The 27387-nt window shown below is 40.8% G+C and overlaps 1 protein-coding gene across 3 annotated transcripts in view; it reads right to left on the reverse strand.

Annotated features, from left to right (window-relative positions):
* TMEM117 (transmembrane protein 117) overlaps nt 1-27387 on the reverse strand; it is a 320747-nt gene that overhangs the window by 70663 nt on the left and 222697 nt on the right. For all 3 annotated transcript variants that reach the window (XR_014714338.1, XM_084650322.1, XM_084650323.1), the window contains exon 6: nt 376-535. Coding sequence is in view for 2 of the 3 variants with exons in the window: in XM_084650322.1 (XP_084506448.1) it covers nt 376-535 (160 nt within the window). In the remaining variant the exon portion in view is untranslated. The remainder of the gene's footprint in view (nt 1-375; nt 536-27387) is intronic.

Consider the following 27387-nt stretch of genomic DNA (forward strand, 5'->3'; position numbering starts at 1 on the left):
GACAGGCAGTCTTTTTTTCCTTGCTTTGCTGAGTTTCTCTCATCCTCATAATAGAGGCTTTACATTTACAAAATGACTAGCTTCCCTCCCCCCACCCCCAGTGTAGTTTTGGCAGAAGATACCTTCCCATTTGGAAAGTCACCAAGTTCTTACCTGGCACTCTTAGCAAAACAAATCAGCAATGTTTTCACAATAAAAGGCCAACTGGCTTTTTACAAAGTCCCTGAGAATTGTTGATGTAAAATCTCTCAGTAGTGATTGCAAACAAAACATTTCTTTAACTTTATGAAGTCTCAGTTGAACAGTGTTTGCTCTAGTGGAAATACGGTGACTAGGCAGCTTCAGCAGCCTGAATGAAACATTGAGACAATGTACCTGCATGATAATAAGAAGGTCAAACACTAAGATGAAAGAAGCCAGGAAGGCTCTTGAGACCTCATCACTTGGCAGAAATCCACGATTCAACTTGTCCCAGCTGATCCAGTCAGTAGTGATGACAAGCACAACTGCAGAGGTCAAAGTAAATAGAACAGTCCTGCAAGGAGAAAAAAATACTTCAGAAACAATACTGTATAATACAATTCTACATGATTTTCTCTCTCCTCTAACAGTTAACTAATACTTTATCATACTGTACTGCAGACCAAGCGAGCTTGAAGAAAATTCTGTGTCAAAGTAGGTAATTTTACTCAAGATATAAAAGGCACTGAACAGATCTTTAGTGCAAAGAAATGTGCTAGCTGTTTCCAAACAAGCTGAGAAATTAATGCTGAGCTACATCCTTTTATATTTCAGTTTCATACTTTTCATATATATTGTAAAGACTAATAAAGACAAATGTAATACAATAAACCAATAATTACATGCAAAAGTACCAAGACTGCCATGGTGTCTTTGAAAAATGGAATGCAGACTCACTACCACTGCATTGTGTTTACGATTACCCCCATCAACTTTCAGCCCGGCGCCAAGGTTCCATTTGGGCGTATATATTCTATGTCCAAACCAGAGCTATCATAATTAAGGGAGTACCTCCAGAAAAAACTAACTACAGTAGAACCTCAGAGTTATGAACACCAGTCAACGAACACATCAGTCAACCACACACCACATTTGGAACCAGACATATGCAATCGGGCAGCAGCAGAGACCAAACACACACACAAACAGCAAAAACAGTTCAGTACTTTGTTAAAAGTAAACTACTAAAAAAATAAAGGGAAAGTTTAAATAAAGATTTGACAAGGTGAGGAAACTGTTTCTGTGCTTGCTTCATTTAAATTAAGATGGTTAAAAGCAACATTTCTCTTCTGCATAGTAAAGTCTCAAAGCTGTATTAAGTCAATGTTCAGTTGTAAACTTTGGAAAGAACAACCATAACCTTTTGTTCAGAGTTATGAACAAGCTCAATTCCCAAGGTGTTTGTAACTCTGAGGTTCTATTCTAATCGTTTTATCCACTGCTCTGCCTCCCCTGAAGGCATCCTGGTACCTTTACCAAAGAAGAAAGACAGTACTATGAGACTTTGTAGACTACAAAGCTCTGAACCAAATAACTACATGCAATTGTTACCCTTTACCATTAATCCCAAACTCTTGGATCGAGTACGATCAGTGTGGGTGTTTATTAAAGTGGACCTCAGAAGAATATATAATCTAGTTCAAATCCAGGCAGGGGATGAGTGGAAGACAGACTTTAGAACAAGGTATAGACACTTCAAGTATTTGGTAATGCCCTTTGGACTCACCAATGTTCCCACCACTTTTGAGCACCTGATCAACAAGATATTTTGGGATATCCTAGACCAGTTTGTTGGCATATCTAGATGATATCTTACTCTATTCCAGTAGTCAAGCAAGCCACAACCATCATGTCCGTGAAGTTCTCACATAATTGCCCTAGCAGGGGTTATATGGAAAACTGGAGAGTTGTGTATTTGAGCAATCATCCATCAAATTTTGGGGTTCATCGTGTCAGCAAACAGACTGTGCATGGATTGCAGGTATCTGCAATGTGGGATTGCAGAACCCTGGAGCATCTGAGATTCTGAGAGATTCATTGGGATTGCCAAAGGTCGCTGGCCCTATAACTGCAATCCTCCAAAAACCTGCAAGGTTTCACTGGCCCCCAGAGGCCTTTGAACTCCTGAAGATAACTTTCACATCTTCCCCAGATCTGGTCCACCCTGATCCTGACCTTTGTCCTTGAGTATGACATTTCTGTGTAGTATTGTCCAAGAAACAGGGTCCCAACATGAAATGCATCCATTTGCATATTTTTCATGACAACTCACCTCAACTGAACACATTTATGAAATAGCAGACTAGGAGTTACTCACCATCAAGCCTGGATTGGAGACTTGGCGACAATACCATGGGGGAGTCAAACACCTCATCCTAATCTTCTAACCATAAAAATCTAGAATAGCTACAATCTGCCAAGGCTCTGAATCAGCAGCAGCTGATCTAGGAGTTTCACTTCCTAAATGTCTGGCCCCAAGCATCCTCCACACACCACCACTTGCCAACTGGAATGGGTCAACCAGGTGCTTAAAAAATACCTATACTGTTTCCTGAACCACTGCCAAAACAACTGGGTTGTGGTATTCCTGATCACTGTATTTGCATATAATGTGGAATACTCCTCTACCCAATCCAGCCTCTTTTTCCTCCAGCCATGGTTTTCATTCTTGTTTCCACCCTTCTGTCCTCTTGTCCACAATGGTTCCTGCTGCCTCTGATCTGGTGCAGACCATTCATTAAACCCAAGACAACCTAAATGAGCATCTGGAAGTGGTCGAAACAGCCTACAAATGCCATGCTGACAAACACCACCAGAAGCCACAACTATAAAGGCAGGCCAGAAAATATGACTGTCCACAAAACACCTGCAGACCAGCTGACCTGCACACAAATTAGGTCATCAATAAGAAGGCCCTTTCATTATTACTCAGCAGATCATTTGAATTACAACTCCCTCGATCCTAGAAGATCCACCCAGTCTTACATGTCTCCCTCCTGCAGCCTTTCCTTGACAATCCGTTCCCCAGGCAGCATATGCCATCTCCACCCCTGGTTCAAGTTCAAGACCATGAGGAGTACCTTGTCCATGACATCCTGGACTTCCAAAGTCACAGAGGGACCCTGTACTCTGTGATTGATTGGGAGGGCTATGGGCCCAAAAACACTCTTGGGAGCCAACTCATCATGTGCACACCCCTGAAAAAGTATGGGCCTTCCACAGGAATCATCCTGAGCAGCCTGGCCCAAGGCATCCAGGGATCACCCTTGAAATGGGTGTTTGTGGGAATCAAGTTTCAAATCCAGGCTTGTAGGGCTGCCACGCGGGAACCTTATCCTCTGTGCCATCAAGCTGCAAGGGCTGACATGGCAACTGCTGCTAATACCCCACCCCAGATGCTATACCCGCTGACTCAGCAGGGTCAGATGACTTACAGCAGACTAGTGATTGGACATCATTGGGTATAAAGCTTCCTGTTCCTGTCCCATCCCTTGCCTGAGCAACTAGTCGCTAGGCCTGTTGTTGCCCAGACCTTGAAACCAAGTCCCTGCTTCCTTGCCTGGTTCCTGTTCCTCATGCCTGCTACCACACCTCATCCCTGTTCTTGTTACCACCCCCAGTTGCCAACTCTGGCTTTGACCCTTGGCATGATTTCTGAGTCAGACTCTGGCTTGACCCATGGCATGACCCCGAGCCCGATGCTACTCCTGGCTCCAGTCACCAGACAACCCACATACACATCCAAAAATAAATATTTGTTTTTGGCTTCATTCCAAGGCATTTAAACTCTACTCATTTTCTTCAGCTAGGGAAGAAGGCTAAACAAACTTGAGAATACTTCCAGACATGATCAATATCCAGTAGAGTAAAAAAACGGCAAACAGATAGACACTGATAGAGACATACATTTACAGAGATAAATCTTGCTGACATCTGTGCAGGAGGGAAAAGCCATAGACCTTCACACAAGCAGTAGTGTATTCATGTGGGCATCTAGATAGTATCCTGGCATGCAGGTGGGCCTGGGGCAAAATCTGAAAGTGAGTGCCCCCCCCCTCCCCAGAACACCAATGGTACAAAAACACTCATGAAAAAAGGATGGAGTGGGGCGTTGAAGAGCTGGCATGCCCCACACTAACCCCGCAGCAGGGGCTCCAGTCCCACAGGGGCTGAGTTGGGCTCCCCGCTCCAGACGTTGTGACATGGCACATAGGATCGCAGTGCCACTCAGGTTCAGCCTGATGGAGAGGCAGCTGGGCCAAACCTGAGTAGCATTGTGACCCATGCACCGGGTTGCAATGCCACTCAGTTTGGTGGCTCTCTGAAATGGGGGTCCTGGGGCTCATTCCCTGCCTCCCAGGTGGCCCTGCTGCCATGGCACACATGAGTAGACTATCAGATACATCTTGAAAATATGTTAGAACATGTCATCACCACACAGAACATGGTTGGTCCGGTCTGTATGCTGCTATTTACAGCAAGCCGTAAACTAGTGCTGCAGCAGCAAATAGACTACTCCTGTAGGAACCCTCCAAGAGTGGTAAACCAGAAGCAAAGCATCACACATTTATTTTTATTTGTATTGTAATCACCTCACATGTAACATATTTAGTTACATGCACTACTATGGGCAGCACCATGTTGTCATTTGGGTGTATCACCAGGATTTGGGCCTTACCAGATTCCAGGGTGTGCACATGAAAAAGCTTGCACACAATTTTATGCCTGCCTCACCTGCAGGGACACAAATTCCAGTGTGTGTGCCCAGTTCCTGATTTGCATGTACTCATATCTTGATGCATGCACAAAACAGAGGTTGAACATGAGAATTAGAGTTTTCATGCATGAAATCTGGGTACATGTACTTTTGAAAATCTGGCTCTTTATATGTTTAAACCAGGGTAAACCAGAAGAACTTCAGCTAAGTTAAGGTCTGATAGCAATAAAACAGTCATGCTAGAAAGGGAAAGCTATTTGAAATGGCTAAATTCAACAGAACACAAGTAAGGTTCACTTGCTTTTTTTAACATATGAAACTGGAGCAGAGCCAAATATTTAATACAAGTCTTTTTGTAGCTATTTTTTAAAAACAAAATCGGTATGGTTTTGAGTTCACTGAATTTTTGCAAAATTGGAGCATTGTCCCAACACACCAGAAGGAAAGAGAAGACGCCAGGAATATCATTTAATTAGACCACAGCTTTATTAAGAAACATGAGCTATCCAGCAATAAGTCATCCAGTGCAGGTCGCTTTTCCTTTGTAATCCATACTACCTGGGGAGGGCTGCCCTTAGCTACTACACACCCACCATTAATCTGGTCTGAACAGCATAACTGGTACCCCACGTCCTCCCCTTAGACAAGAGTTATGGGGATGAGGAAGAGAGTGTTGTCTCTTTGCTGTACCAGACATTAAGAGGCCCAGGACCATTCCCCAGTTTCTTTAGGAGATTCTGTTCCAAATTCACTTTCAATTCCAGCTTATCAGGAAACTGGGCTCCCTATTGAATGATTGCCTGCACTGGATACCTGCCAAGCAGTGACAACAGACAGTTTACAACCTTCCCTTACCACCAGGTCTCTTGGCTTCTGGGATGAAGATATATAAACACCATATCGCCCAGGCCTCTCTAGCTTGCAATGAGGGGGAAAAAATTCTTCCCAGCCCCCCAGAAACAGCTAACATCTTGTCCACAGAAAAACCTAAAAATCTGGCCCTACTCTAATCACAAATCTTTTGCTGCCAGGTGCAAAGGTTTCTAAGCTCTTCCCTAAGGTTCATAGGAGCCAACTGGCTTACATTGCACCCTTCTGTCCAACCAATCAGCCAAGCAGTACCTCCCTTCTCAAGCCCATGAGCACGCTGAGTGCCCACGAGGAGGGGAGTTAAAAAAAGAGGGGGGGAAATCCTTAAAGGGCCCAGAGTTTTCCTTCCCCTGCTGGCTGAGACAAAGGCTCCCTGTGTCTGAGGTTGGGGGTGAATGTTACAAAATTTGAAAAAAAAATTCTAATATTTGCCATTTTCTAGATGTTTTCAAAAGCCTGAAAACCCCATTTCCACTCACAATTTATACTAGAAAATTAATATTTCTCCCTCACCCTGAAGGTCTAGTAGAGGGAGGAAGTGGTGGGAGCTCGGAAATCCTGAGTTATATTCCCTACTCTGCCTCTGACTGACAGTACACAGAACTTTACAGACACAATTAAATTATCACTTTACATCCATCATTTATGCAGTGCCTCATATCACCCTGTGAAGTAACTAAATATTATTACCCCCAATTCACAGTTTGGGGACCAGATTCTCTCCCTGTGGGCCAGCTCTTATGCACCAGTTGAAACTGGCTGTGTTTAGCCTGCTAAGTGTTTCCTCAATGGAACAGATGTCTCAGCTAGTGGAAAAATCAATTTACATCTAGGTCTTCCACCAACCGCCCTCTCCTCTCCATAGACAACATGTGAGGAGGAATGGGATCGGAACGCAGCTGTGCCTGGGCAACTCTCAGATGGCACATGGTCCGTGGGGGATCGCAGCCAGGAGGCACAAGTTAAAGGAACCTGTGGCTGTTCTAATTTATGCTGGGCCAGACCTGGCAAAGATCTATCCACAAAAACAGGGAACCATAACAAGCTCACTGATGACCCCCCTCTCTTCCACTTGCCTGTGCTGAGTAGATCCCTGAACAGCACAGAATCTGTCCCTAGAAAGCTAAAGATAAGTTAAATAACCAACCCAAGTCCACAAAAATCAGTGCCAGAATCCAGATTCTCAAGCCTGTGACAATTCCACTAAGTCACAGCACACCCAAAGCAAGGCACAACCTGTAACTTAGTTTCCCAGTCAGTAACAGGTGAAATTTGAAAATGCAGAAGGTTTGCATACAAGATATATCCAGCCACATGTAGGTGGTAGATATTATTACCTACAATTACCAGCAACTTTGAGCTACTTATTGCAATTCTTATTTAGAATTTTCTTCTAAACCTTTCATGACCCTCCCTCCTCTGCAAAAGCCTTTATGATGTTTCAGCTTTGATGATCAGGAAGTAAGAGTTCTGCTAAGATCAAGTGATGAGATGAAAGTCATACTTTGACTATTTTCCTGCTCAGTTCTTGTCTTTTGTGACAGGCCAAAAAGTGCATTATTTTTCCCTTTTACAAATCTTCCTGTGTTAACAAAAAATCAGTGTGCTTGGTGAAAAGTAAGTTTTGAAATATCTGTGGCACACTATTTTAAGAGCCTTGTATTGCGAGTGTATCCAGGCGTAATTCCCATTGAACTCAGTTGACTGAGAATTGGCAAAGACAGCTAATGGACACTGAAGAGCATACAGCTTAATACTTGTAACTTCTTACGCAAAATAAGAACATCAGTTACCCAGAATTAATATTCGGAATGAAATTTCCATAGAAATTTCCATAGAGTTTTGTTTGAGCAAGGAGTAGAGAATCAGATGTTAAGTTACTGATCATTATCATTGCATGAAGCATGTGCACTTAGTAATTTATTTAATGTGTACTTATGTAATAGAACAAATAAACTGGCATCCTCTCCAGGCATATTGAAACTGAAACTAAATTAATTAATATTTAATTAGCATTTGTCAAACACTTTCAGCTCCTTGGATGGAGGTGTTACAGGGATATAAAATACCATGCTATTCATTATTTTCAAAATCATTAGGGTATGCATTGAATAGCAATAAGTTAAAGACACATTTCATAAACCTGCCAGGATAGTTAAAAGTACGCTGAAAATAGAGATAGAGCAGGCAAAAACGAATTTGATTTTGCAACTCTTGGCATTTAGAAATGCTTTACAAACCTCCAAAAAGAAAGATTGTCAGGCAAATTAAATATTTTTCATCAATTTTAATTTCAGAACTGGCTCAAACGCTGTCCCACAGTGTACAGTAACTATAAAGCACAACAGAGCTGCAGCTGTTCATGTGTAAATGCCAACATTTTTTATTTTTCTTGTTTTAATTCGCAAGGTTTCCAATACTAAATCTGTTTCAAAAAACGAATTTCCTAAAACCATTTAAAAAATGAAATGTAAGATTTTTAGTCAGCCCAGTGGCTTGGTATCAGCACCACTTGCTGCCATTTCCGACACCCGTTTCGGACAGATCCTCAGCTAGTGCAAAATGTCAAGCTCCACTGAACACAATGTAGTGATGATCATTTACACCAGCTGAGGATCTTCTTCCTTGTTTCCAGAATGGCCTTAGATCACAGTTACCAACTTTCATGCAGTAAATAAGCACCCCGCCTTTCACAATAAGCCAAAAATCAAGCTAATCCCATTTCAAAACAAGGCCAAAACAAGCCAATCCCTAAGAACCCCAACACTCTATGTGACTAGATCCCCCCGGCGTGCAGTCTGGGCCTGTGGTGGCCTGCTGTGCACCCCTGACTGTCTCCCATCCTTGCCCCTGTTTGCCACCCCTTGTCCCTGCTTGCTGGGAGCCAATCAAAAAAAAGAAGCAACAAGCTACAACAAGCTACAAGCCAAACAAGCAACAAGCTACAAGCCAAAAACTAGCCAACAAGCAATCCACAAGCCAATTAAGACAAAAACAAGCCCAATTTCTGCGTTTTTTTCATGAGTTTGGCATGTCTGCCTGACATCTCTTGCTTTCACAACAGCAGAGCCTGGGAATGCCAGAGGGGATGCATTGGGAGACTTATCTGCACTGGGTTCCTTTGGTTTAACTATGATCACAAAGAGAATAATGCCAGTGTTTGTTCTTACAGTGGGGATGGGTGTATGGGGAAGGCAGGTAGTGATAATGCTGTCAAAATATATATTTCAATTAGAGTCTTAAATTCCAACATTAAAAATAATGTTTGATTTATTTGATATGATCTCACTTTAGTTCTTGACATCACCTACTGCATTTAATGCTGTCACTGCAGAGCACAGTGGGCCTGATTGTGACTTCACTTGCCTGTTTTTACAGTCATGTAATTCCAATTACTTTAATGGAGGTATTCTTGATTTACACTGGTGTAAGTGAGCTTAGACCCAGATGCACAAGGGCTAATTCACCATTCACTCACTTACAGTTGGTTTGCTGTAGAATGCTGTATGGTAAGAGTGTACAGTAGCGGCACCAAGTAATAAGACATGGCCTATAGGTGTAGGCTAATGGGGATTAGCCCCTAAAGCTATTTTGCTCGAACAGTAGTGTTACACAATACATGTACCAGATAGCACTTAGAAATGCACTAATGTGTGTTTCACATTATTGGAAAAACATGACTTCTTGTCCTGTGGAATTGTGATATAGTAAAATATGGATGGTCCCGGTAGTGGAAAATCTTTTCACACCAAGTACTTACAGAAGAGAAGCGCCAAGATAGTAGTATTTAGAAATTTGGTCACCCTTTTTAGTGAACTCAGAGAAGGAGGGTTCCCCAGCCAGCAAGCCAGAATCTTTAGCCAGGTTTATTGAACATTAACCTGAATCTGAATAAGTAATAAGTAATGTACGATCTAGTATGTTAACATTATTGTAACTTTGCCTTAATGAAAAGTTTTGAAAAAGAAAAGAAAAAAGAAATACACCAATGAATATTTTAGAGCTAGTATACACTTACTATATTAAAATACTTTACTTACGAAGATCGCAACTTTAATTACCAAAGTTAAATATCACTTAGCTGAAAATATAATTTTGTTTTAAACTTTCTATACCATGATCTCTTTAGACCGAAACATTACCATTGCAAGATTTCACCCCAATCTCTCTCTCTCCCATGGTTGAAATTAATTGATAAATGATCTGCATTAAGAAATTGGTATTTGCCTATATAATTCTGGAATAGTACAGTTCCCTTGACTTAGAATAGAAAATAACAAGGGGACCTGTGTAGCGGGACCTGTTCACAAATGTTGATTTTTTAATAGTAACCATGGTATACAAGATTTGGGCTCTAAAAAACAGAGAAATTAAACATTTTGGGCGCCTCACATTCCCCATAAGATATCACTGGTCTGTGCATACAACGTTTCTGTTAGGTGGGATGAAGGGACTAGACAAGAGTGAACAGACAAAAACGTTCTGAAGGCGGAGAAAACAGTTCTAAGTCAATTTACTCTGCATAATGCATCAAATATACATGTCTTAAACCTCATGTAGGGGCTGCAGAAGGAATGCAGATGCCACGGTTTAACGCGGGGTGCCTTTACAGCCGCTATATGTGGTAGAAATGGTCCTTTGGCCAGCCTCATGCATACCAAAACATTTCATACTACTCATGCCCAAAACATCTGTACTACTGGTACAGAGGGGTTGCAGCTGTTGCTCCAACCTCAAGTGTCTGAGAGCCCTGTGCAGCTCACTGGCCCATGATTTGTGTGGTAGATATCATCTCCTCCACCTCTTCATACTCATCCACATAAACCCTGATTATTATTAATTATTATTATTATTTGTCTTACTCTGGTGCCTAGGAGCCCTAGTCATGGACCAGGACCCCATTATAGCTGGTGCTGTGACAAACACAGAAACAAAAAGACAGTCCCCTGCCCCCAAAGAGCTTACAATCTAAGATAAGTGATGAAAACTGGGTATAGACCAATAGATGGGGGAGTATGAGTTAACAATGAGACAATACTGGTCAGCCTGATAGGCAGTGATCTCAGCACACCGGAAGATTTTTGTAGGCATCATGGCTAAGGAGAGTTTTGGTGGAGGATAACAAGGTAGCTTTGCAGATGTTTATGGGCAGCTTCTCTCTTAGCTATGTGGATTGAGAGGAAACACCCACCTTTTTATGTGGCTAGGATGTATTTCATCCTTTGTGTACTCTAGTAGCATTCAGTACTTATTTGCTGTGCATATGAATTTGAAATTCATTTTCTGAAAACCTTCATTCCAGTAACCCTTAAGGGCCTGATCCATAGACCACTGAAATCAAAGGGAGTCTTATGATTACTTCATTTGGTTTTGGATCAGGCCTCACTTGTTCAAATATCTGTTGAAAATAGATGGGAAAGAGGGAGAAAAACAGAGGCAACAAGTTCATTTAAAGATTGGACACAGATATTTGTGGGAAAATTTAAGCAGTATTCACCAGTTCTAATCAAATCCTGGGTCCACGTGTGGCTGCAGATGGATGTTCTATGCAAACAAAGTAATGTAATCTGATATTTCATGCTATCAGCAAAGCCAACAAAATAAATCATAATACACTTTTCTCTGATACTAGTCATTACCCAAAATGCCCAATAAATAAATATGATTCCAGAGTTACTTGAGTTTTTTCCACTAACATTTGTATAAAATCTAAAATTATATTTATGTTAATGTGGAGAGGAAATATTTGTACTATGTTTCATGCAGAAAAATAAATCAGATTAGGTAATATAATTATATGATGAAGTATTAGAATTCTAGAGAGCATCATATTTTATTATAGGTAGAAGCATCTTTTAGCGGGTTTTTTTGCCACACCATTAATTTATCAAAGTGAAAGTGTTATCTATTTCAAACACTAGCTCATTTAAATTAAACTAATTAGCCTTAAACCTTTAAGTTTCGAATGCCATTGCCTATCTGTAACATAGAAGAAGGAAAGCAGTCTAAGAAAGTTCATGGCTTGTGTCATAAACATACAGCTAAGGATATCATAAAAACCCTCCTTACCTGTAAAGGGTTAAGAAGCTCAGGTAACCTGGTTGGCACATGACCAAAAGGACCAATAAGGGGAGAAGATACTTTCAGATCTGTGGGGGAAAGTTTTTGCTTTGTTCTCTCTGGGTCAGCAAGGAATCAGGACAGGGAAAATACATCTCCCAAAGCCTTACTTGAACTAAGCATCTAGATTACAAACACTGTAAGTAAAGCAAGGAAATGCATTAGTTTATCTTTAGTTTTAGCTTGTGAATTTTCCCTGTGTTAGAGGGAGGTTTATCCCTGGTTTTTGTAACTTTTAAGTTTTGCCTAGAGGGAAATCCTCTGTGTTTTGAATCTGATTGTCTGTAAAATTACCTTCCATCCTGGTTTTACAGAGGTGCTTCTTTTACTTTTTTTTTAAATAATAAAGTTCTGTTTTTTAAGAATCTGATTGGGTTTTTAGTGTGCTACAAACCCAAAGGTCTGGTTTGTGCTCACCTTGTTTATTTTTCAAGCCTCCCCAGGAAAGGGGATGTAGGCTTGAGGGGCTATTTTGTGGGAATAGGAACTCCAAGTGGTCCTTTCCCTGATTCTTTGTCTAAATCACTTAGTGGGGCCAGCATACCTCAGTCCAAGGACAAACAGAGATTTGTGGCTTGGGGAAGTTTTAACCTAAGCTGGTAGAAATAAGCTTAGGGGGTCTTTCATGTGGGTCCCCACATCTGTACCCTAGAGTTCAGAGTGGGGAGGGAACCCTGACATGGTGGCAGAGCGGTGGGATCATTTTGAACCAGAGATCATTTTGAAACAGGAGCACAAACCTTAGGAATTTTTTTTCTTCTTTTAGCTGCTTGGGGAAAGAAGGAGCTGAGAACAGCTGGAGTTTTTTTCCTTTTCTATCTCTTTGCCTGGAGGCAGAGGTGTTAGGTTTTTTAACAAAGGTGTTAGCGATAGCCAGAAAATTCACAAGCTAAAACAAAAGATAAGCTAACACATTTCCTTGCTTTACTTACAATTTTTGTAATCTAGATGATTAGTTCAAGTAGGGCTTTGGGAGATGTATTTTCCCTGTCCTGATTCCTCGCTGACCCAGAGACAACCAACAAAGAGAACAAAGCAAAAACCTTCCCTGACAGATTTGAAAGTATCTTCTTTCCTTATTGGTCCTTTTGGTCAGGTGCCAACCAGATTACTGGAGCTTCTTAACCCTTTACAGGTAAGGAGGGATTTTATGATACCCTTAGCTGTATGTTTATGACAGCTTGCTTGTAAAAAGTTTCCTCAGTCAACACCTATCATATGCAAGGTAGGGTAGGATTCACATGAGTTCTAGTCATAGAATTCTACCTCTTGGTCAACTTTCAGTCAAAAGTTAATTGCCTAGCTCTAGTAGAAAGCAATTTGAAAAACAACCCTTATATATGTAAATGTAACCCACAAGCCGGGAGTTACATAAAGAAAAGGGAAATGATATTTCAGGCTTACTTTATGTGGGATAGGTAACCTAATTCTCCAGCAAAACTGGGGGGGGGGGGTCTGCAGCTGGTCTAGGAAACAGCAGAATCAAGATTTTTCAAAAATAAGGGAAAATTTTCAAAGCACCTTAGTGGCTTAGGATACTAAGTGCCATTTTGAAAACTGACTTGGGCAAGTCTTGAAAATGTTATCCTAGGAGGCTAAAGATACACTTTTAAAATATATTTCCTGATTTTCAAAAGTGTGAGCACCCAACTTCCATTGAACTTAATGGTAACTGTTGGAAATTTAGCCCTTTTGAAAACCAAGGTCGTGTCTATATATGGACTTAACACTGAGATTTTCAAAAGTGATCAGTTATTTAGGGTGCTTCAGTTTTGGGGTGTCCAAACTCAGACAGATAAAAAGAGCCTGATATTAAAAAAATGCTGAGCAACCACCCTCTGAAAATCAGGCTCCTGTAAACTGTCTCAAGCTGGGCACCCAAAAACTGAAGTACTCCAAAACTCTAGTTACTTTTGGAAATCTTGGCCTTGGATTCTAACTTCTGGCTCATAATTTTAAAAATCTTGATTCGTCAGGCTGACCTAGTGGAAATTCCAGGCTATCTTACATGTACCAGTAGGTGAGAAGGTTCGGGACATCACAGGGTGTGTACACAGCTTGGTCTCTCAGCCTCCATCAGATACCAGGGTCTGCAAGAAATGGAAGCCCTAGAGATGAAGGAAGTAGAAGACATCCTCATGGATTCCCCTGTAATAACACAGCTCCTTCAGGAGGTACTATACTGCCATTGTAATAGCAGCTGTCAGGAGGACCAAGCAGGAATTAGTAATGCTTCAGACGTGCCCACACTTTCTCCAGCCACTCTCAAGTGGCTCTACACTATTCAGTAATTCCTCTACACAGGGGGAATCCTCCCTGTGAACATATACATTGGCTTTAAAGCAGCTTTGTGGTGGCAATGGGATAAAGCTTTCACTGCATGGCTAAGTATCTGGTCAGGCTTCCTACTCCAGGCTCCCTCATCCTACCTTTGATATCTACAGGGAAGGCACCATCTTGGGCACAATGCCCAGTCCTCTTGGTGGACTCCTTTCCAAACAGGAACTGTGAGGGCCCAGCAATTAAAGATCACCTAACCCTAAAAAGATCTCGAGTAAGTGTGAAGGCAGGACTTGCCCAGTACAGCAGTAGTCAGAAAGGAAACATGCTTGCTCTCATTGCCGCTTCTGGCTGTCCTGAGATGGCTGTAGATGATGCAGCACAATCCAAGGTTCATATCTGAATTAGTCTGAGAACCACACGAGGTAATATGGGGCACTTGTGCTGTCAGCTCATTGGAGACAGCCACTGCTGGGAGATGTATTTTGTGAGTATCTTTGCTATATGAGCACCCTGAGTGAACTCTTGTGTTGGCTGCAGATGATAATATATTATGAAACAGCCTTAAATTAAAGAAGTGTTTTAATTAATTATATTTTATTATTTTTTTCAGTAATATAGGAACAAAACACAATAACTGACAAGTAGGCATTGGGTTGCAAAGAAAGAAGGCTTAACAAATTGGAGTAGATGTGATACAAAGAGGAGTACTGCTCATCAATTATAGAAGTTCCTGGAAAAGTTTTCAAAAGTTTTACAGCAGGTCCTAATGCAGGGCTTTTTGTAGCGAAATCAGTGGAGTGGCAGCCTAAGTCAGATATCTGTCTGCTGGTAGGAGGTGTACTGTTGGTAGTCTGTGTTCAGCAGCAGTCAAGCTCTTAAACAGCCTTCTCACCAATGACAAACTAATAGTCTGTGAGACATTTCTAGACATAAGCTGTCCTATAACTGCCTCTCTAAAAAGAGAGGTTGAGAATGTTCAGTCAGTCGGTAAATCCAGCTGGTGGATGAGCCTTCTGAGATACTTTATAATATCATAAATCCAAACTCTGCATTTTGAAAGGTTGTGGTTTTTATTTTAAGGTTCGGGTAACATATAAAAACTCTTTGAGTTTTGCTTTGTCTCCTGAAACCTTGAAAAAAATGTACCTCAGTAATGCATAGTTGGCTCTATTTCATTTTATAGAGGAACAGAAGAAGAGAACTTCCATCCATTATGGACACAAATCATCTATCACTTAAACCAACTGTAACTCCAGCAACAGCAGCAGAGTTATACCAGATTTGCCCAGCGATCAGTGAAATGAGAATTGGGTCCTCTGTATGCTGTTGGAGATTCAGATATGCCAAGGTATAAATTGGTTTATAGAGGAAGGGGTTATCGGAACAGTTAGTTGAACCATTGTGTGAATTTATTCTACTATGGCTAAATTCCCTCAAGGGCACAGAGGCTGCAGAAGGCCTCCAGCTGAACACAGCTACGGAGGTTCGACTGTGAGTGGGGCAGGTTGCAAAGTGGACACTAGGGTGTTGTGTGCTTCCTGTGTATGGCAGAGCTGGACTCCATCCCAGTACCATATAAGCCATTCCTGAGGCAAGCTTTAGAGCCATGCTGCATAAGAGGTGAGAATATGACCACTTAGTCAGCAATCATATGAATCTAGCAGTATGGGCAGGGACACTGGCAACAGCCAAGCTGGGACAGTAACCCTGAAGATATTAAAGAATTGCCCTACACCATGCTCTGGTTTTGGAGTGGGGATTCCATTCCCCCTCAAGTTCCACACTATGTCCCACACAAAGCAACTTCACTCAGACTCTGTGCGGGGAGGAGAGAGAACTTCACCCCAATGCATAAAGGCACCTCACTGTACTAATTCATGTTAATGGCACATTGGTATAAGATACTGGTCCTGTTTGCCCTCAATTGTCACTGAAGTCAACAGAATTTGAGGGTGGCTCTGCAATTCACAGGATTGGGTCTTTAATTAGTCTTTTAACACAAAGCATGCAATCTCTGAAGTTCAGAACATGTTCTCGGAAACCTCCTCGTCCGTTTCTTTCTGTTCAGTTCTCTGTCAAAACTAGTTTTGTTTTTGAAAAGTTTTATTTATCAGATAAATGGAAAGCATGAGATTCTGGATAATTTATGCTTATTCATAGTCTAAGATCAATAATATCTTCTTAGGTAGGAGTAGGCTGTGCTCAATTTTTAGAAAAAGACAAATGTTCATTTGTTACCTGTGACATTTATTGTATTGGGGATGTGGAGGGTCAACTGCGGTTGAACCAAATAGTAAAAATAATACTTACTACAGTGACAACAAATTTCAGATGACATTCTGAGCATGTAAAATACTTTGGTAAAATACTAAAGGATGCAGATGTGACAACTGAAGCTCATAGGTCTTATATACTAATTCAAACAGAAATAAATCCTTATTGCTGTATTTACTGTGTAAAATTTAATAATAGAAATTTCTATATTTTTTGGTTTGAAGCTACTCAGTTCAATTACTATCTTTTTTAACAAGCAAATAGGATTGTTCTCTGTTGAATGATTTGTTATATTTCTTTCATAAGTGTAATCGATTTATAACTTATGTGCCTGGTTATTAGGTGTCTTTCATTTGTGCAAAAAAACAAACTCCTTTGCTTAGTGACATATGGTGTGTACTCTCTTGAAACATTTTAACATGAAAAAATTGCCAGAGAAAAAAGAGTTATACCTTTTTGGATTTTTTTTTTGCTCGTAAATATATCTAGCACTAGATTAATCATCCTGGTTAGATGAAAGAGACATATTTATTCAAACTCTTTGAAAAAACATTAAAGAGTTGTTCAAAACACTTGTAATTATATTTTACCTTGGTAAGCTTTGCACAAATTTTATTGTAAAAAGTACTTACAAGATGTCTTGATGAATGAGAAGTTACATCTTGCAAGATATCACAGTGTGTGAAGTCTAACATAACAGAAAATTTGCTATTGCATCAGTCTAATATAAAGCCAAAAATACAAAGCTAACGTAATGGGGAACATACAAAACTATTAGCCTATTATAGTTGTTTCACTCTAAACTTGAAAGCTGCTAACACTTGGAAAAAAGTATCCTTATATTTTTCAATTCTGCCAGGTTTGTGGAATTATAGATAGATATATAGATGTATTTGTGGAACTATAATACATATAATATATGGTACTAATACAATTAAAATATAAGCATATTATATTACATTGAGTTCCCATCTGTACTACCACTTTGCTATGGCATCCAGCGGAATCATGATAGTGCAATGATATGCTTAAAATTGAGCTCTGCTCTATATAGATATGAGCAAACCATATTTTAACCATACTGTTTGTTAACTCAGTGCCCCAAAGCAGTAGGTTTGTAATGGAGTTGGAAACTAACTAGATGAGTTATCATACTGTAAAGGAAGTAATTCTTCACACAACACACAGTCAACCTGTGGAACTCTTTGCCAGGGGATGTTGTGAAGGTCAAAACTATAATGGGGTTCAAAAAATAATTAGATAAGATCATGGAGGATAGGTCTATCACTGGCTATTAGCCAAGATGGTCAGGGATGAAACCCTCTGCTCTGTGTGTCCCTAAAACTCTGACTGCCAGAAGCTGGGACTGCACTAAAGGGGATGGATCACTCAGTTAAATTGCCCTTCTGTGTTCACTCCCTCTGAAGCATCTGGCACCGGCCACCGTCAGAAGACAGGATACTGGGCTAGATGGACCATTGGTCTAATCCAATATGGCCATTTTTATGTTCTTATTTTCTGTCAGAACACATTAATATTACAGTTCATAATCTCATCTCATAAAATGTAAGAATGTGACATCCTACAATTCATAAAGCTAATTATGTACTTCTATGCCATAAAAATAACAGCAGAGCAGGCTTCTGATACATCATAAATCATGAGAATGTTATTACTGTTCAAAACTGGAACATAAACCTTTAAGAAAAACAACAAGCCAAAAGGAAAACTCACTAAATGGAGGGATGAGAGGGGATGAGGTAGAGGAAGCAATATGCACAAATACAAACACATACGCCAAGCAATGGTTGTATCATAGGAAAGATTTTTAATACCGACTCACACTGGTTTTAGTGGGAGTTTCGCATGTGGAATAATGACAAGATATGAGTCAGCAGTATGAAGGAACTACCATTGGGGTAACATCAGGAAGATGCTCTTGAAGCTGAAGAAGAAAGTGTTTAAAGACTTAACTCATCAAACACAATACCTGTCAGTTAAAGGCTCCAAAATCTAGTTGTATATACTGCATGGAGTTTGTTTACAACTGTGGAAGCTAACTGTTGAAGTTAAATATCAGTCAGAATTAGGGCCTGATCCTGCCCCATTGAAGTCGACTGGAATTTCAGCATCTATTTCAATGGGAAGAGGATCAGGCCCTTGTTCCCTTGAAATATATCTCTGGGACAATCAGTCATTTTAAGTGCTAATGTAGACCTCAAAAGCCAACAACCACAGCTTCTTGCAGATACCCAGGTCTCCTTAAACTCGGAGCACCTCCAAGATCATTGGCCTCAGATTCAAACTGTAGATCCTGATGCAATTGCAAACATGAGTCATATAAAAACCTGCCTCCATGCTGATGTTTGGGCACTCCCATATCCTATAAATATTCCCCTTTGTTCCTGACATCTCCAGCAAGAACAGATGTCCTAAAATTCATATTTTTGAGTCCAATATGCTCAAAGTAGAATTTTAAATGGAATAGTCTGGGTTTTGAGTTCCTTCTTAATTACCTAATGTTTTGGACATCAAAGCATTCAGCATGTTAAAGTGAAAATAGAAAGGAAGGATGGTCCTGTGGCTGGGGCACGGGCACTAGTCTGTGACTTTGGCCATGTAAGTTTAATACCCTGCCCTGCTATAGGTTTCCTATGTGACCTTGAGCACATCACTTAGGGCCAGATTTTTAAAGGTATTTGGTGCCTACAGATGCAGAAAGGCACCCATGGGTTAGGCACCCAGACGCTTTTGAAAATCCCACTGGATGCCTATGTGTATCTTTAGATGCCTAAATACCTTTAAAAATCTGGCCCTTAGGGCTGAATCCCCAAAAAGAGAATTAGGCTCCTAACTTCTATTTAGGCTCCTAACCTCCAACTTTTGAGCATTCAGCCTTTAGTCTCTCTATGCTTCAGTTCCCCATCTGTAAAATGAGAGTAATAGCACTTCCCTACCTCATCGTGGTGCTGTGAAGATAAATCCATTAAAGACTCTGAGGCGCTTAGATACTACAGTAATGGGGGCCATATAAGTACTACAGATGTACTATAAACATTATTATTATTAGTCACAGGAGATTCAAAATATGGCCATGATTCGGTATTTTGTCCAGCACAAAAAAGAACCCACTGAGAGTTTTAGAAGGATCACAACCTGTTGCATTTAGTACAATGGTTACAATATCACTAGAACACAGGTTTTGTTCTAATAACAGCCTGAAAACTCATTCAAAAAACAAACGTTTCTGACTCTGCTTCAGTGTTGAGTGTACACAAATGCCTTTGCTTCACCATGCCACTATCTGTCATGAGCGTATCTCATTATTGGAGCGCAAACTCTCATTCTACTAATGTTACTGCTTAAAGAACACATTAGGATGATATGGTTTTGATATGGGGGATATCCATACATCTCCCACAAGTTATTACACTATCAGCATTCCTCTTAAAATATTGGTTTTGCTTAGATGCCTTGCCAATGGCATGAAGCCTAGTTATTTGAAAATCCCACTTACCTGAATCCCATGAATTGATAACAAATGAACGAAGTGACGCTGTGGTGCCATCTGATCAGTAACACACCACAATGCTAAGAGCAAGTCCAAAGAAAATCTAGCTCTGAAACAAAATCTTTTTGCAGTAGGTTGAGTTTCTTTATCATTTGAAATGGTAGAGAGCAAAGAATTACTGACCCTCAAAATAACAGGTGTTCTTTTATATGTTTGGCAAAGAAGTGTAATAATCAGGAAATATTATCACTAGCATTCTAAAGAGCTCCATTATTCACTGAGGGTATAAAGAGCAGCTTCTAGCTATAACACAAGCTTCTCTTTTGTGAAGGATAAAAGTAATGATCTGAAGACACAGGATTCAGGCCATATCATAGGGGATTCTTATCTGAAATCCTAATAATGCTGCAGCAACCAGAAAAGGAAGTTTAGTTAAACACCCATATCCTAAGATAAATGGTATGAATTAAAGCAGAAGATTGCTTCGCACAGCTGGAATGATGCCGAATGGATTAACGAATAGAACTCTGCTAACCTGAATACTAACACTCCATTCTCTTACTACAGAGTCTACTTCTGGTTCCTGAGATGGTGATCAAAAGTAGAAACTGTCACTGTATCTGTCAGTCAGTGGTACATACACGGTGCAATAGGCACCGTGCTCAGAAATGTTTTTGGACCATCACGCAGCAGCACACAGAAAGGCTGTGAATAAATTAAACTAAAAATATAAGCCTTAGGCTGATGTGTTTGAACTTCACTGCAAACATTCTTCATACATATTTAATTGCTCCATTGAGACAGTGACTGTTTTGGAGACGTTCCAGGCATTATTTCCATTCCATTAGTAAGCTTGCAGTATATGTACTCCTTTACCCAAAATGATTGATTCCAGAAATGTCTTCCCACTTACTGACCTGAACACTAATTGAGGTTGTGTATAGATTAAAAGAAAGCGTACGTTTTCAGAAACCAGCAAAATATACTGTTGTCATTGAAATAGCTCATGATATAAAAAAAAAGTGGCACTTTTAACTGAAGACACCAAAATTCCCTTCTCAAGAAACCTTTTAAGAAATAGCTGGTGGAAACTGTACATGATTGGTTGTACAAATTCTGATGTACTTAAAAGTCTATTTTGACTTTTGTTTAACAACAGACTGCCTTTCTGAAACATAGAACAAACTTTCTGTGAGATATTAATATTGCATGCCAGATGCTTTCATCTGTACTTGGATCTTGTACTTTAATTTGCTTTGGGAGATAATATAAATGTTTTACAATGCATAAAAATAAAACTAAAGAAACACCAATAGTTTTATCAATTCAGCTATACTCAGGGGGGAAAGCTAAATGTTTTGTAAGGTCTTGTTCAAACAGAAATAATGTTGTGAAGTTTAAATGATTATATTACAAAACAAACTTTCTTCTTCATATAAAAGTTTTTAAATATAAGTACCTTACTTATGATGTGACTCAGCCTGACACACTGGTTTTTCAGATCTCACATTAGCTCACATTATGGTTAATCTGAAAGCAAAGGCTAGTTTAAAATTCTCTGCTCGCTAAACTAATTGAAAATAAAATTAATAATAGCACAGTTTTAATGAAAAGGACTTCACATTCATCGATACAATTCCATAAGATGCAGCTATGTTTATGCACCTTAGATGAGTCTACATCAGACATTTGGAGATTCCCTAGGAAAAGAAACCCTCTTACAATATTTTATTCATAAAGCACAATAACGTTAGTATGTTTGATGTTATATGGTAGGCTACTGCTAAGTAGTTTAGATATAAAACTTGGCCAGCCTTATAGTGAGGATCTACTTTGAAAAGTAACTCTGTAGAAATGTGCATTCTATTTTCAGCGTTTCTCAAGGTTTTCCGTATCAAATTTACTCAGTTAAAAGAAGAGTGTTTTTCCCCTTAATTTCCAGCTCTGTAACCTCAATTTATAATCTGAGTCAAACTATGTTCTTTTCTTTTTGCTTATCATCACAAGAAACAAAGGGTCTAAAGACCAAATGCTGTCCTCAACCACACCTGTGCAGCTCTGTTGTTTTCAATAGGACTGCATGGGTGAAACCAAGGGCAAAATTTTGCCCAGCAACTGGAATTTGAATGACAATTATTGTGATGATGTGTGAACCAGAATACAACCCAGCTCACTCCCCCATAGCTGTGTTGGTTCTCCACTATCAAGAGGAGTGAAAAGTAGCAAAATCATATTTCTATCAGTTAAAATAAATAGATATGATTCAGACACATAGAAAGAATAAGAGCAAGTAGGTGCCATTTTACAAAAATCACTTTTCAGAGCAGAGCTGCGCTTTAATTTGATCATAGTAACATCCTCCAATTCATTGGCTATTACAACTATGTTACTAAGAAATTAAAATCAAACACAATTTTGGAAACCCATACAATGTTTTGCACTCTTCTGCTGTAGATAGTACCAGCCAGCAGAAGCAGCATAACTTAACACTGTCCTTCCCATAATTGTGATATGATCTTTGGTGAAGTCTATAGACAATCATAAACATAAAAACAATAACAATAAGAAAAATATGAAATGGCAGTTCCATTGAAAAACAGTCCAGAAGCTGAGAAGGAATCCATTTGTACCTAACAGAAAAGGGCAACCGAGGCAGAGAAAGTTAGAATAATAGAATATCAGGGTTGGAAGGGACCTCAGGAGGTCATCTAGTCCAACCCCCTGCTCAAAGCAGGACCGATCCCCAATTAAATCATCCCAGCCAGGACTTTGTCAAGCCTGACCTTAAAAACTTCTAAGGAAGGAGATTCCACCACCTCCCTAGGTAACGCATTCCAGTGTTTCACTACCTTCCTAGTGAAAAAGTTTTTCCTAATATCCAACCTAAATCTCCCCCACTGCAACTTGAGACCATTATTCCTTGTTCTGTCATCTGCTACCACTGAGAACAGTCTAGAGCCATCCTCTTTGGAATCCCCTTTCAGGTAGTTGAAAGCAGCTATCAAATCCCCCCTCATTCTTCTCTTCTGTAGACTAAACATCCCCAGTTCCCTCAGCCTCTCCTCATAACTCATGTGTTCCAGTTCCCTAATCATTTTTGTTGACCTCCGCTGGACTCTTTCCAATTTTTCCACATCCTTCTTGTAGTGTGGGGCCCAAAACTGGACACAGTACTCCAGATGAGGCCTCACCAGTGTCTAATAAAGGGGAACGATCACGTCCCTTAATCTGCTGGCGATGCCCCTACTTATACATCCCAAAATGCCATTGGCCTTCTTGGCAACAAGGGCACACTGTTGACTCATATCCAGCTTCTCATCCACTGTAGCCCCTAGGTCCTTCTCTGCAGAACTGCTGCCGAGCCATTCGGTCCCTAGTCTATAGTGGTGCATTGGATTCTTCTGTCCTAAGTGCAGGACTCTGCACTTGTCCTTGTTGAACCTCATCAGATTTCTTTTGGCCCAATCCTCCAATTGGTCTAGGTCCCTCTGTATCCTATCCCTACCCTCCAGCATATCTACCACTCCTCCCAGTTTAGTGTCATCTGCAAACTTGCTGAGGGTGCAATCCACACCATTCTCCAGATCATTTATGAAGATATTGAACAAAACCGGCCCCAGGACCGACCCCTGGGGCACTCCACTCGACACCGGCCGCCAACCAGACATGGAGCCACCAGTCACCACCCATTGAGCCCGACAATCTAGCCAGCTTTCTATCTACCTTATAGGCCATTCATCCAGCCCATACTTCTTTAATTTGCTGGCAAGAATACTGGGGGAGACCGAGTCAAAAGCTTTGCTAAAGTCAAGGAACAACACGTCCACTGCTTTCCCTTCATCCACAGCATCAGTTATCTCGTCATAGAAGGCAATTAGATTAGTCACGTATGACTTGTTTTTGGTGAATCCATGCTGACTGTTCCTGAGTACTTTCCCCTCCTCTAAGTGCTTCAGAATTGATTCCTTGAGGACCTGCTCCATGATTTTTCCAGGGACTGAGGTGAGGCTGACTGGCCTGTAGTTCCCAGGATCCTCCTTCTTCCCTTTTTTAAAGATGGGCACTACATTAGCCTTTTTCCAGTCGTCCGGGACCTCTCCCGATCGCCATGAGTTTTCAAAGATAATGGCCAATGGCTCTGCAATCACATCCGCCAACTCCTTTAGCACTCTCGGATGCAACACATCCGGCCCCATGGACTTGTGCACGTCCAGCTTTTCTAAATAGTCCCGAACCACTTCCTTCTCCACAGAGGGCTGGTCACCTCCTCCCCATGCTGTGCTGCCCAGTGCAGTAGTCTGGGGAGCTGACCTTGTTTGTGAAGACAGAGACAAAAAAATCATTGAGTACATTAGCTTTTTCCACATCCTCTGTCACTAGGTTGCCTCTCTCATTCAGTAAGGGGCCCACACTTTCCTTGACTTTCTTCTTGTTGCTAACATACCTGAAGAAACCCTTCTTGTTACTCTTAACATCTCTTGCTAGCTGCAACCCAAGGTGTGATTTGGCCTTCCTGATTTCACTTCTGCATGCCCGAGCAATATTTTTATACTCATCCCTGGTCATTTGTCCAATCTTCCACTTCTTGTAAGCTTCTTTTTTGTATTTAAGATCAGCAAAGATTTCACTGTTAAGCCAAGCTGGTAGCCTGCCATACTTAGTCTTCTTTCTACGCATCGGGATGGTTTGTCCCTGTAACCTCAATAAGGATTCTTTAAAATACAGCCAGCTCTCCTGGACTCCTTTCCCCCTCATGTTATTCTCCCAGGGGATCTTGCCCATCAGTTCCCTGAGGGAGTCAAAGTCTGCTTTTCTGAGGTCCAGGGTCCGTATTCTGCTGCTTTCCTTTCTTCCTTGTGTCAGGATCCCGAACTTGACCATCTCATGGTCACTGCCTCCCAGGTTCCCATCCACTTTTGCTTCCCCTACTAATTCTTCCCAGTTTGTGAGCAGCAGGTCAAGAAGAGCTCTGCCCCTAGTTGGTTCCTCCAGCACTTGCACCAGGAAATTGTCTCCTACATTTTCCAAAAACTTCCTGGATTGTCTGTGCACTGCTGTATTGCTCTCCCAGCAGATATCAGGGTGATTGAAGTCTCCCATGAGAACCAGTTATTTCAGTGTTCAAGATTTTACCAAAGTATTACAAATAAAAGAGATGAAAGAAATGTTGATGGTGTTATTCTTGAGATTGGCTTACTTTTTCATAATTTAACAAATTAATTTAATTAACTCTACTTACATACATGTCATCCTAGCTATGTTCTGATACAAGGTTCCTGCAAAATATATTATTTCTAGGTACATGGGGTTCTTCAAAATTTTTTGAATCACATGTTAAGTACAAATATTAACATAACGCCTTGGCTATTTGCAACTTTATTGCATAAAATCCAATAAGCACCCTTTCTAAAAAGTCAAACCTATGCAAAAACTGCAGCCAGGCCAGCCTACAGTTCAGGTTAAACAGCAGTCAATTAAGGCAGCAAAGAGTTCAGCGGGGCATACTCAGTCCGGCATGGATAGGAACTCGGACATCCCTTCGAGATGTCTGTTGGGAGACAAATTGGCTGAAACCTCCCTTCTGCTGTGAAATCCAAGGGACCAGTGGCGTGGAGATGGCTAGGATTGATTCTGCTTCCGATAGAGCCACAGCCACAACTTCAAGCTGTCTCTTACCCCTCACACATATATTAGAAAGACCCAAGGGATAGTGCAGCAGGAATGAATCATAGAATCATAGAATATCAGAGTTAGAAGGGACCTCAGGAGGTCATCTAGTCCAACCCCCTGCTCAAAGCAGGACCAATCCCCAATTTTTCCCCAGATCCCTATATGGCCCCCTCAAGGATTGAACTTAGAACCCTGGGTTTAGCAGGCCAATAGGGTAAATACGCTTTGGGACAAAGGGGCCACATTCGTGCAGGGAGAAGTAATTTAGTCCTACGTTTGCCAGCACTAGTGAGTCTGGCCCAGTGCTGTTTGCAGTGTGATTTCATGATGAGTCTTGTGATATTTCATCTTTTTCTACAAGCCCCAGCTGCTGGCACCAGTAATTACCTGAGTGTCTCAGCTTCCATTTAAAAAAACAAGTTTCTAGCCCTTGTTGTTATGTAATAAAGCTTGAAAATGCGAACCTTACCGGCTCCAACACCAAAAGGCAAATAAATCCTAGTCAAATTTATTATTTTAAAAATCTCATTATTTTTAAGTGAATCCCGTGGTTTTTGGGGCCTGACTCCTGACTTTCGAATACTTGAGGTTGTTCTAATGTGTTTGTGAGGGTGACTCCAAACAGACAGGTGGCTTGCCTAGAAAAGAAGAGCCTCGAAAGCAGAGCTGGGCTAATTTTTTTCACTGAGTAACAAATTCACTGGACAGGGTACTGAAACTATTTTTAAATTCAGGTCAAATTCAGCAAATAGATTCAGCTGGGAAAAAAACTGTTTTTTTTCCCCCAAAATGTCAAACCATTTTGTTTGGAAAATGTCATTCAAATAGACATTTCATTTCAGAATGTCACTTCAAAACTACATGCAAAACATTTTGTTTGACCTGAATTAAAAAGTTTCAGCCTTTCATTTTAGGGAGATCAAATGGAAAAAAAAAATCAGATTCAGTTTGAAAAGATCTAATTTGTTTTTGATTATTCAGTTCAGCCACTAAACTGAAAAATCAGTTATTTGCTTCTCTCTACCCCAGAGGTAGGCCTATGTGGCAATGACCTTTTACGGGTAAGCCCTAGAGCTCAAGGGCTTAGAGGATTAGAACTTTCCACTTCCTCTTCAGCAGACAAGAGGAAAAGCCAGCTTTTACCAATGTGGCTTGCCCATAGTTCCACTTACTGTGATTTGTTGCTGTATTTGGAATTTGTATGTGTTCTGATTGTAAAAGTGCTAATAAATTGTTACTGTAACTGTACTCATCAAAGGGCACAGGAATTGTGCAAGAAGTGCCCTGGAGTACATGGGTCACTCTGCCTTCACTAGTACATGATTCTGGTTTCAGAATTAAGGATTCAAATTCAACAAGAAGGAGGATAGGGTTCTGCCCTAGAGATGAGGGGCTCTCCCCAAGGGTCCTGTTTTGCTCTGGGTTCCTCACCTGGACATTCTGAACCTTGTGTGGAATGACTGTGGGGTTATGCTGGGCTGTACTGCCCTGCACTGGACCACATCAGCTCAGTCTGAAGTGGCAGCCGTGCAGAGTTGGTTTAACAATAGGCAAGGCCAGACTGGCGGCACAAGACAGAGCTGACTTTGCAGAAAGGCCCAACCAGACCAGCCACTGTAGCACAGAGCTCACATCACAGTGCCCCAGACAGGTGATGGTGCAGAGATGACTTAACAGCTCTGCCACAGGTGGTGGCAGCTCACAGCTAACTGCACAGTGCCCTGAAAAGGGGTGTGTATACACAAAGATCATTTCACAGTGATGCCCAAGTGGACCAAAACTGACAGAGCTGATGGCAGACCTGGACTATGTAGCTGTGCATGAGAGAAGGACCTGGTGGTGCAGATTTCACTGAACCAAAGCAGAGAGCCACTCCTATATGCCCCTCTCACTAAATCTTAGTCTAATTGGACCCAAGAGT

This window comes from Lepidochelys olivacea, assembly GCF_965140295.1.
Source record: "Lepidochelys olivacea isolate rLepOli2 genome assembly, chromosome: 1".
NCBI lineage: Eukaryota > Metazoa > Chordata > Testudines > Cheloniidae > Lepidochelys > Lepidochelys olivacea.